General features: G+C 37.8%; 1 protein-coding gene across 1 annotated transcript; it reads right to left on the reverse strand.

The window, feature by feature from the left end:
- Positions 1-5,630: 5,630 nt before the first annotated feature.
- On the reverse strand, positions 5,631-11,164 carry LOC148302538 (GPN-loop GTPase 3). Its single transcript, XM_088271505.1, has 5 exons — positions 10,737-11,164; positions 10,118-10,314; positions 9,265-9,479; positions 7,876-7,981; positions 5,631-6,391 (listed from the first exon to the last, which is right to left on the reverse strand). Exons 1-5 carry the CDS (start codon positions 10,779-10,781, stop codon positions 6,124-6,126), a joined length of 831 nt encoding a protein of 276 aa, XP_088127631.1. The 5' UTR covers positions 10,782-11,164; the 3' UTR covers positions 5,631-6,123.
- Positions 11,165-12,292: the final 1,128 nt, after the last annotated feature.

The following is a 12,292-nucleotide window of genomic DNA, read 5'->3' on the forward strand; positions in this document are numbered from 1 at the left end:
ATCCTAATATAGTTTCCAACCTGCGTATATTTATATTACATTTTTACTTTATTATTTAGTTTCCCAAAAGCATGGTGGGACTAACAACTCGCTCTGCATGTTTTGCATGTGTAGTGCTAAGTGGGTGTGGTGTAGTGTTGTTCGCATGATTGTTAAATTGTAGTGTATGTCCTGACCAAGAGACGGGTACGTCTCGAAACCGGTAGACAGAAGTAGTCGGTGAGTGCTTATTTACTAACATTACTAATATCAATTAAATTATTATTTATTGAAAATGAAATTTAGAAGTAAATATTAAATTTTTGGAGCTTATCCAAGCGGAACATATTATATGGGACCCTTGTCACAAAGACAAAGCCAACATGAACAATGCTTGGAGTGGTATATCATCCAACATCATGAAAATGGACGTGGCTAACCTTAAAAGAAAAAAAGACAATCTGATGAATGCATTCTGAAGTAACTCTCAATATTCCAATTTATGGAGCTTATTCAAGCTGAACGTATTATATGGGACCCTTGTCACAAAGACTAAATCAAGACGAACAATGCTTGGAGGGGTATATTATTCAACATCATGAAAATGGATGTGACAATCCTTAGAAAAAAAAACAGTTTAATGGCTGCATTTAGAAGTAACCTAGCGAAGAAGAAGCAGTCAATGAGGTCTGATGCTGGAGAAAGCGACATATTCAAGCCATCTTGGTCGTATTATGACGCCAACGAGAGGCATTTTAGCGTGGTCGAAAATTCACTTCGGCAATAAGAAAAATACAGTTTTGTTTAAATGTTATTTCCGTTGGACAAGTTGTCGCGAGAATTGGCCTGCAGCTTGAAGCCTCGGTCACCTGTGTCTCGTTGTGACAAAATATTGTAACATTTTAATTATATTTTTGTGAATATCAGTTTAGAATAAAAAACTGTTAATTTTAAGTTGAGTTATTTATAAGTAGTTGTAGTTTACATGGTAATTTTAAGGTATAATTTACTTTAGTTACGAGATCATTACTACTAGTACATAGTTTACTGGGGAATTTTATTGTTTGTATTTTGAAAAATATAAATTATAACTTTAGATAACTGGAGAAGAGTCATTGCTTCTGCAAGGGTCACAACCCTCAGCAATGAGGAATAAGACGGAGAAGAAGAATTTTGAAAAATAAATGTCTTTGAAGCGAAAAGAGTTATGGAATTTTCGTCCAATCCCGGCCTCCTTGAACCCCCCCCCCTGCGTATCTTATCTTCTATCTCTCAGTGCTGCTTGAGGCGGGGAGTGTCACAATACCATAGAGCGTTTTATGAAAAATAGACGGGCAATCCTAGCCTTCATGAGTTAAGTCTAATGATAAAAGAATCGCACGAGGATTCTAGTAAAATCGGTGTAAATATGAACTTCACAAAAATAAAAATTACGAGTCCCTAATACCAGATCATCTCTGTCAATAATGAAAACCTACAAATAGTAGACAAGTAAGTATGTCTTGGACAGAAGATAAAACTGGGCGAGGAGAACCAAACGGCGGAGCTGCCAAGAAGAATAAGACTGAATTGGGCGGCTTTTAGCAAACTCAAACAGATTCTGCAAAGTAAGGAGATTCCGACGTGTCTAAAAGAAAAGTGTATGAATCCCGCATACTGCCAGTGAACGCATATGCACTAGAGAATATGGTCCAACGATCCATGGAAAGATTGTAACGGTACTGTAGTGCCAATACGTTTTGTTATGTGAACATTTAATCAAATATTAAATAATAATATTTGGTGTTTCAACTAAAACAGCGGTGTGTTTACACTGCATGTAACGATATTTAAACGAGTTTTATTTGTTCAACAGGCGCGGTAGTCCCGTTTGTTTGTTGGCGTACGGAGGGGACGTCCGCAAAGTATCATAGTAGAATCGCGATATAACGAAATCCAAGGGACCAAAAAATATTAATTCGTAATAACGAATTCCCACATATAACGAATTTTTTTAAATCATACTTAGTATGTATATGTTGCGCGCCGTTGCAAAAAATGTTGCGCGGCTTTTCAAAAAGATCGCAAGTTCTGCAAACAAAGGAGGAAGGGGGCCATAGGGAACTGAATATCTACATATTTTCACTAGTTTTCTTATTAACCTTACGGTGATAAAAGTGCCGCGGGAATCGATGATACTCGTATGTATTTTGTACACAATATGAGAATGTGATTTTAAAACCGGAAAAACGTAAATATTCCTAGTTGCTTTTACTGGCCATATTTAAAGTTGAAATATAACAATTTTGTAATGTTGGGTCTGGTAAATATGTATCTGAAAATGAGAATAAAATAATAATAATATCACAAGTAGCCGCCAAAGCCGAGAACGAGAACGGCTTGCGCGCTACTGACGGCCAGTGTTGTCAGACGTCAAAGAGTAGTTTTCGATATTGAGATTGCGAAATTACGAAATTGCGAAATTACGAGACGGCGAAAAAAAATTTTTTTCCAAAATTTACGCGATGAATTTTTTTTCGCCGTCGCTAAAAATTTCCTAAAATCCGTTAAAATTCCGTTATAATCCTTCAAATTCCGTTTGATCTCTTTATTCCTTCAAAATCCGTATAAAACGGACAAATTCGTATTTGTCCGAATTTGTCCGTCATATTTAATATTCCTAGTTGCTTTTATTGGCCATATTTAAAGTTGAAATAAAACAATTTTGTAATGTTGGGTCTGGTAAATGTTATTCATAATGTCATTCATTTGCAGCGACGGAAATAAATCATTTGTAAAAAAATCGGGAATCAAATCCTAACATAAAATCGTAAAAATACACAAACGTTTCTGTGTTTGCGCGTGTGGCGTGCTTTGTAAGTATGCGTGCATGTCGTACGTCGTAACACGTTACTCCGCTAGTCCAATAGTGTGCAGATTGTCTTACCCGACACTACGCCCCACTTAGGGCGCTTGTCCACTACCCGAAATTCCGTGTAATTTTACTGTCCGGCACGTCAGTTAGCGTTTTAAAATGACGATTGGCTTGTGCTTTTGTCCATCTTTCTTCGGATCGGAGCTCTTGATCGGTGCGTGAACACGTTGCGCGTAAATTCGATCGTAAAATCGTCGTTTTAAAACGCAAACTGACGTGTCGGACGGACGGTAAAATTATTCCGTGTAGTGGACAAATGCCCTTACGATGTAGATAAAAGAGGATGCAATTTGAGGATTATTATTGTCAACAGAATCATTTCATTGGGATAAAAATATGGATTGTAATTTAAGAATTATTATTGTCTACCATTGAGATAAGCAGGTGGACTGATTATGGGAGAGAATATACTTGAGAATTTTTATGGCATACAGAAATAATTTCATTGAAATAAGAAGAGAGATTATAACTACGTCGCCTACTTTCAAAATCCGCCAGATCCATATAAGTCGATTTTACAAAAAAAATCCAAATTCTCCGGATAACATTTATGTTTCAAAGATTTGTCTATCTTTATATAAAATATTTTAAAATAGAGAATTTTCCCATTTTTTTGGAAAGTTTTTCAGTACTCAAAAAAAAACACGAGACACAAATCGATAATGACGTCATCTTAACTTTTGACCTATCTCCGCTCTCTGATTGACCGATATGGGTCAGAAGGCAAGTTTCATGAATATATCGGAATTTGAAATACAACGCTGTTTTTAAGTATTTTTTAGCGGTGTTTTCAAGTATTTAAAAATTTTGAACAATAAAAACCACAACTGGCATTCCGATAGAGTATTTATTTTGAAATCTTATAAAACTGGATCTAGCGGATTTTGAAAGTAGGCGACACAACTAAAGAATTATTATTGCTAAAGTAAATCATTTCACTGACTCATTGACTCTAATTACTAATTACTCAAGATGATGGGATATTGTATGAATTACTTTTAAAAATCGCCGCGCGGCTTGAATAATTTTATCTTAACATTTTTCTTATTTCGGCCGCCGCCGCGGCGCCGCGGCTTTGAAATATTTTTATCATAACATTTTTTATTTGTTATACATTTACTTAAATGTATTGGCATTTTTTCGTACGGGACAAAAGTGATTTTGTTATACATAATAACGGGATTTCGTTATATAAATGCATTTTTGTATGAAAAATTAGTTTTAGGGAATAAATTTGTTTTTCTTTTTCGATATACGTCATTTTTCGATATATCGCGATTACTTATATCGCGATTCTACTGTACTTCATTTCACTAAAAGGTTTGGACCGTCATAAAATATAATGTCACCGAGATCAATATCCCTGTACATAAACCGACACATTTTTTGTGAGAGTAATAATATTCCGAACCCAAAGGAAAGTTTTATTGCTAGGGCACTATCGGTCTTTTAAAGCTGTTAAAATTATCCTTTTTCGGTGCCACGGAATGCCGAAAATTCATTTTATAATGTACAATAGTATTTGAGTTTCCTAAATGGCATGGAAAAAAACTGAGGAGGCTGGGCTTCATTTTGGAGGGATGTAACTTCTTGCCAGCCAATAAGAAGTGGAGTTGAGGGCGGCTTCTAAGAAGGGAAAACATAATAAAACGCCATACTCAGTCACTGAGACGGATACTGAGATTCAGATTCATCTCGGGAATCGTTCGTGATTCAGAGAGATAGTTTATTAAAATGGCGTCGGGCTTCGCGATTACGACTAACACACTTGGGTCTTGCATCATGCTTGATTTATATTGTAAATAATTCCGCCGTAAAAGAAGACAGGAAGCAAGCAAGTCGATTTTTGGAGACGAGAAACATCGGGAAAAGTAACATCTGAATGGGGAAGTAAAGAAAAGTGTGAAAAAGCATACCTACGCCAGGTTATAAGCCTTGAGTTAGGAGAAGAGTTGAAGCCCTATACAGACGAGTCCAAGAAGAAACGGGAGTCACTCATCAGGAGTGTCCCACGCGGAAAGCGCAACGGAATAAAGCATACCTACGCCAGGTTATAGCCTGAGTTAGGAGGAGAGTTGAAGCCCTATACGGACAAGTCGAAGAAGAAATGGGAGTCACTCATCAAGAGTGTCCCACGCGAAAAGCATACCTACGCCAGGTAATGACCTAATGAATAAATGACCTAAAAGCATACCTACGCCAGACCCTGGTGCGGTGATAGTAGTGGTCATTGAAGACGATAGTCAAGGAGGACGGATTCCTGTGTTCAAGAAATTCATCGCGGCCCGTCTTGAAGCCTGCCACGCTCAGCTCCACAGCCTTTTCAAACATTCATTTGAAAATGCCATAACTAGGTGAAACAATTGTCACAATATATTTTTTTTGTGTTTTTTAATAAAATACAACTTAGTTGACTCAAAAAATCTGTGTTTGATTTAAAAATTCATACATAAATTTTCCTTATGATCAAAAGTGCAGAGAGCTTGCTAGCAAACGACGTGTGTTGGAGTATTTGCTTTGAGCATGCTTATTTCACAGCTAAAGAGCACGCTCATATTAAGCATGGTTACTTAGTAATGTGTGTATCTGTATCTTTAAGGATGCAAAATATGGATTACACATTGACAAAAGACAAACACACACCCAATGATTGCGCAAAAGAGATATAAAAATAGCACAGTGGAACCTCTCACAACGAGCATAATTCCTTCCAGAATCTTACTCGTCAAGGGAAACATTTTTTGTTTTGTTTTAAGTCCCGGCTCACAAACACAAGTTGATGTCCTAGAAAGGGGACTTGACCTTTCTCCGTAACTCATGAGAAATGTTTCTCATTAAGAGAGCAACATTTTCACTTTTTTTTGCTCGCTATCAAATTACTCATTATGAGAGGTGCTCGTTATGAGAGGTTCCACTGTATTTTTTATTATATTAGGAATATAATATTATTTAGGAATATAAATTCCTCAAAGGGGCTTGCTTTTCATTTTATTATATTATATTCCTCATAAGGATTTGTTATGGTCAAACTGATGAGGGGAATGTTATTATATCCCATCCGGATGGGCAACACAGTTAAAAACAAAGGTCAGATTCCGGAGCACCATTACGAGGTGCCTTTCTGTAACTAACCGAGAACTACTCGTCCAGTCCCTCCAGGGGAATGTCATATCCGGAAGGGCAACACTGTGAAAAACAAAGGTCAGATTCCGGAGCGCCATTACCGAGAACTACTCGTCGTTGTCTTCCGGATCCGGCTCCTCAAAGTCCTTGGTCTTGACGTCGGCGTCCTCCCCGTACTGGATGATGTTGTCCACGGTGACCAGCAGGTCGGAGATGCTCTCCTCGTCGCGTATGTTGAGCGGGTAGAAGCGGACGAGGCTGAAGTCCTCGATGAGCCGGCCGATGGCCTCCGTGAGGGCCCGGTGCTTCTCGTACCACTTGCTGTTCCTCTGCTCCATGTCGGCCAGGAGGCTGTGGGGATCCGGCTCCAAGAACCTACGGGAAAAATGGATATCAGTTTTGTTTTTCTACTAGTTAAAATAACAAAATAATTATAATAAAAGAGTTTCCGCTCAATAAAAAGCTTCTTTTCATCTAACCAATAGATGTCTCTAGTGAAGTTCTAGTGATTCAAGAACAATGTTTCAAAATATGGAAGTCTGGGCATATTCTTCTTCATCTTTGATGAGATGTCAAAAAATAATATGAAAATAACTCCTGTAATTGGAGATAATCCAGATTTTGTGAAGTATTTGGACACACTCAAAATATTGTAAATAAATTATCTGGTCAAATTATAGGCTTAAATAATAAAAATGAAAATTATATTTTCTGGCATTTCTCATGTGTGTGATTATAATCCAGGATTCGGACCTCACATACTGATTAAAGAGTTTCTGTTCAATAAAATAATAATATAATATAATAAAATAATAAATAAGCTTCTTTTCATCTCACCAATAGATGTCTCTAGTGAAGTTCTAATGATTCAAGAACAATGTATAACTTCCAAGATTTTGAGAAGTGTGGTTGTCAATAATGGGTAGAATTGGTAGATGTTACACGTGTGTAAAGCGATCACTTAAACCAGCCTATGACGGTCGTCAGCCCCGTAAATGCCCAGACTTACATATTCTTTTTAATCTCTGATATGTCAAAAAATAATTAAAATAACAATAGTGTAGTGCAAATACAGTCAAACTTAGTTATTACGATCACGGGTATGGGTATTTAACACAATGTATTAAAAATAAATATCAAGCCACTTATTGAACTTTTTACTATGCAACAGATCTTTTTAGGTAAAACCTGAAGGTTTTTTCTCCATTTAAAAAATATTTAGTATATTTAAAAAAATAATTAAACAATACCTTTTCTTCAAAATGCAAAAACAACATTTTCTGCCCTGTAGAGGGTGAATATTAAGTTAAAAATATGCCGCTTTTGCTGGGATATAGTACATTTTCTGGGCATTCCGAAAACACGCACAACTGAAAATTGACGATTTTTTATTTATGACGTTCCTGAAAGGAGTGAGCGATTAGTTAAGATACTAAGCACCAAATTGGTGTTTTCACCGACAACATTGAAAAAATATCCACGCATGTGGTTGAAATTGGACGTTTTTTTTATTTATTTAAAGGAATAACCCGCAAAGCTCTATTATTAGAGGCTTGTCTCTATTTGAAATGCTTGTCTGCAGGTAGGATAGTAAGAATAGGGAAGGTAAATGTGAAAAACACATCACAAACACCCAGACCAATTGAAAATAAATCTTTCTTGAATTCATTTTGCAATTGGCGGGAATCGAACCCGCGACGCCAGTTTCATAGTCGAGCGTCTACCCAACTACGCCACAGCGCCTGCCTGAGTTTAAAAGTCAAAGTGAAAGAACAAGTCGAGATGGCCCCTCTATGCACCATCAGGTGCGGGTAGAGATCAGAAGAAGAATGTAAATGCGGAAAATGAAACAAACATACCTGTCCATTTGGTTCTTGGCAGATTTACTGAGTAGGTCCATTTTGCTGAGGATGTTGACGTGCGGCAACTCCAAGTTCACCATCACGCTGAGGGCCGCCATTGTTCCTGCGTAAATTATTACATCGTTACCAAAGTGTCCACATAGAAACTTGCAATATTGCGTGTCGGGCTGTGGTCCCGTGGTTAGTGTCGCGGACTCTCACAAGTCAGAGTTTCTCGGTTCGAATCCACCCGACCACAATTTGATACCTATTTCTAATAATTTATTTATTTCTACGTTTAGTACACTAGTACAGTTTTTGTCCGCCTCCGTAGTGTAATACCGTTCTGGAGGTCCCGGGTTCGATTCCCAAGGGGGGTAAAATAAATATAAGTGATTTTTTCACTGTAATATTTATTCAATATTACCATGGACTGGTACCTGAAGCGGAGGGCTGATCACCTTTCCTTCATGTGCAAACGATCAAGATAACACTGCGTTAATATGACACAGTGCCCTATGCACCATTGGGGTGCGGATAAGGGTTTTATTATTATGTTTAGTAAGTTGTATTTTATTTAAAAAACACATAAAAATTAATATTGTGACAATTGATTCGCCTAGTTATGGTATTTTCAAAGAAATTCGTTTGAAAATGCCGTAACTAGGCGAAACAACTGTCACAATATTAATTTGTATGTGTTTTTTTTTTTAAATAAAATACAGCTTAGTAGACTCAAGAAATCTGCGTTAGATTTTAAAATTAATTACATAAATCAAATTAAATGTTGACTAAAGTGATATTGTTACAGTCTGACATTTAAAATAACACACAAAGTGAATGATGAATGATAAGGAGAGTGTTAGATTACTATGTTCTTACGGTAACACTGAACTATCTAACTAAGCATTATCGATAAAATTAAGAAAGGTGTGTTGAGATGGTTTGGACATGTAGAACGAATGCGCGAGGAAAGAACGGTAAAACAAATTTATGAGGCGAATGTAAGTGGAAAAAGGAGCAGAGGAAGACCGAGAAAAACATGGCACAATCAGGTATGGTAAATACTTAAAAGTGGTCAGGTTAGGAGTCGTAACAATCGGCGGGTATGTATGAGGGATGCATGAACGTGAAAGAGGCGAAGAATGTTTGCAAAGACAGAGAGTGGTGTGGCGTTCTATTCTCTCTGCCTACCCCTGCGGTGTTAGTTAGATAGTTAGTTATGTAGTTATGGCATTTTAAAACGAATGCATTCATTTGAAAATGCCATAACTAGGCGAAACAATTGTAACAATATTAATTTTTAAAATAAAATACAACTTATTAGACTTAAAAAATCTGTGTTTAATTTAAAATACATAAAATAAAGATAAACTAGTTTAGTCACGGCGGTCAGTGGAGACTGACCTGATAGAAACTTGGCCCCGTCGACCATGAACTGCGAGTCGATGAGGAAGACGGCGGCGAGGCGGAAGTTCCAGCGCTGCAGCAGCTCCACCAGCCGGCGCACCACCGTGAGGTGCGTGTACAGCTCCACCTGCCCCGGGCAGTCAAACAGGATGTAGTCGTCGTCCCCGTCGCCCAGCTTCTCCTCCAGCCACTCGGCGTTCTCCAGCAGGGTCCTTAACACACACACAATCACCAAATTATTTATTTATTGAACGGCTAATGCCTTTAACATAATACATATATACAATATCATATCGCTCACTCCTTTCAAGAACGTCATAAATCAAAAAACTTGATTTTTCAGGAGAACGTTTTTTAAGTTTAAAAATATAATGAAACGTATTAAAATAAATATCAAGCCACTTACTGAACTTTTTACTGAGCAACAGATCTTTTTAGGTAAAACCTGAAGGTTCTTTCTCCATTTAAAAAAATATTTTGTATATTTAAAAAAAAAAATTTAACAATACCTTTTCTTCAAAATGCAAAAACAACACTTTCTGCCCTCTAGCGGGTAAATATTAAGTGAAAAATATGCCTCTTGCTGGGATTTAGTACATTTTCTGGGCATTCCGAAAACATTTACAACTGAAAATTGATTTTTTATTTATTTATGATTTTTTTTTATTTATGACGTTCTTAAAAGGAGTGAGCGATTTATTTACAAGTATTTGCACACTCAAAATGTTGTTAAAAAACTGCATATTTCCGAATATCAAACCACTGTGCGCCGAATCAAAAAAAGTTTAGTATTTTAAGGTTATGTACAAGGCACAAGGAACAAGGAGGAAAAATGATAAAAATAACTCACTCCATGCAGAAAACTAGACCTCCGTTGGGTCCAAACTGCAGTTCCTCGTCTTCCATGGCGTCGTCGAGGTGAATCAACTCCCTGATGTCCACAATGGGGTCATAATCGAAGTGCTCGGCCGCCGGGTCCAAGTTCACCACGTCTATAGTCCTGTTGCAGTCCGCCCCGTGCTTCACGAGGGTTGAGCAGTACGTCGACTGGAAAGACAATTCACTACTTACTAAGTACTAAGGCCTGCTTAGCGTACTTTCATATCAAAACGTGTATCGTGTAGTATTGTCACAGCACTACCCACCAAGTGGACTCATCGTCGATAAAACGCATGGAAAATGTTGTAAGTTTACATATTTCGGAGGATTGAATCTGAATATGGCAATAAAGTTGCTGAAAAAATATGCGTTTTTGATTTTGTTTTTTTTTTAAGAGAAATATTTGTGTTTTTAGTATTCACACAAATATTTCAATTTCATACTATTTCTGTGGGCCTAAGCGGCTCATTATTAGAAATAGGTATCAAACTGTGGTAGAGTAGGTTCGAACCGAGAAACTCTGACTACCCGACAGGTTTTAATGGTTTTTAGGTTAATTGACGACCATATTCGCCCGTTTTTTCACTTACTTTTCCGCTGCCGGCCGGTCCCATGATGAGTTGAGCGTACCGCATTGTGAAATCGTAATCACTTAATATATTTTACGTGTAAAATAAAAATCAACCACTCGCGGAAAAGAAATCCAAATCAAATGACAAAGAGTTTTTAATATGCGTCGCAAAGCTCGAGCCAGTATCGCACATGGCAATCAAAACATGTTTCGACGGAACAAAAACATAAGCAGTTTTACAGTTTACCATCATGCGCATGTACCGTTTGCTAATGATCTAAAATTTAAAAACTAATATGTAGAATAACTTCGAAGCACTCTTGAGCACAGACTAACCAATGCTCTTGAGGTAGTATTTTACGAAAATGGCGCTGTATAAATTATACAAATTTATTATTATTATTGTTAACCAATTTGTATACACTAACCGCCAATTTCGCACAAATAACCACAGACAAGCCAAAGAAACAGATTACACACTACCAACGTCACCGACCAAAGATTATATACTAGTACCACAGGCAAAAGTTGTATAATATTGAGGTGGGGACTTTTGGTATCTAATTGTTTTTAATAGATTTATATTATCCACTGACACTTCGTGATGGAATTGCATTTTTAATTTATTATTAGATTAAAACCAATGTTTTTAGCTTTTCCACTTTTTTATTTGACCAGCGGCCGGGTTTCGTCGTTACCGACATCTGATGTCACCAGTCTGATGATGTCGGTAACGACGAAACCCGGTCGCTGGTCAAATAAAAAAGTGGAAAAGCTAAAAATATTGGTTTTAATCTAATTATAATTGTTTTTATTTTCTATATAAAAATTAGCAATGTTAATATACCAAATCACTTGGAGGTGGGTAATCTCCCTCATCGATATGACGACGGTTGGAATGCGCGACGACCGTTTCTCAGAAGCGTGGCTGGGTGTGGCGGGTGCAGTGGGTGCTATGAGTAGTACTGGGCGCTTTGCGGTAACAGTGCGTCCTGGAGCATCTCCAACTTCAGGAAGCTATTGGAGCCATGAAGTGGTTGGAGGTCTCCACCGGGGGCTCTCCGGTCGATTCGTTTGTGTTGCAGCGAGACGTTGCGTGGATTACCATTCCGTGGCCCCGATAAGAATAGGATCTCCTTGTAGGCTACGTGTAGTCGGGGAGGGCCATTTGTCCTGACTCGACAAAGAAATACATGGAGCTCCTTGTAGAGATCCATGTATTTATTGGGTAAAAGGACCGGTTTCTCATTCGGTTCTACGAAGAAAGCCTCTTCTTTCTCAGTGGCGTCTTCCTCCATGGTGAGAGCAGGCAGCTCAGTATGGTGGGTTGGTTGCGGTGGTTCCGCTCGGCTCGGTGACGTAGCGGCAGTCAAGCAAGTGGCAGTAGGGCAGCGTGGTGGAGCGCTCACAGAATAGGTTTGTACGGCTCGACCGTCAGCGATGAACTGAACTCTTTTTTATCTCTCTAAGCTGATGCTTATATCGTGCTTCCTCTTTTGATGAATGTAAAAAAATTATATTACTACTAGGTAGGTACTCGGTTATACCAACACCAATCTACATGTTGGTTACACT

This window comes from Brachycentrus maculatus, unplaced genomic scaffold (genome assembly GCF_059751285.1).
Source record: "Brachycentrus maculatus isolate JH-2025_06_01 unplaced genomic scaffold, ASM5975128v1 h1tg000442l, whole genome shotgun sequence".
Classification (NCBI taxonomy): domain Eukaryota; kingdom Metazoa; phylum Arthropoda; class Insecta; order Trichoptera; family Brachycentridae; genus Brachycentrus; species Brachycentrus maculatus.

What these genes read in the sequence shown, in the direction of transcription:
- LOC148302538 (XM_088271505.1), bottom strand. Translation starts at nt 10,781, where the DNA reads ATGCGGTACGCTCAACTCATCATGGGACCGGCCGGCAGCGGAAAA. An exon ending in GGTCTAGTTTTCTGCATGGA is followed by an intron (nt 9,480 to 10,117) that starts GTGAGTTATTTT and finishes GTGTGTGTTAAG; the next exon opens with GACCCTGCTGGAGAACGCCG. An exon ending in CGGGGCCAAGTTTCTATCAG is followed by an intron (nt 7,982 to 9,264) that starts GTCAGTCTCCAC and finishes TAATTTACGCAG; the next exon opens with GAACAATGGCGGCCCTCAGC.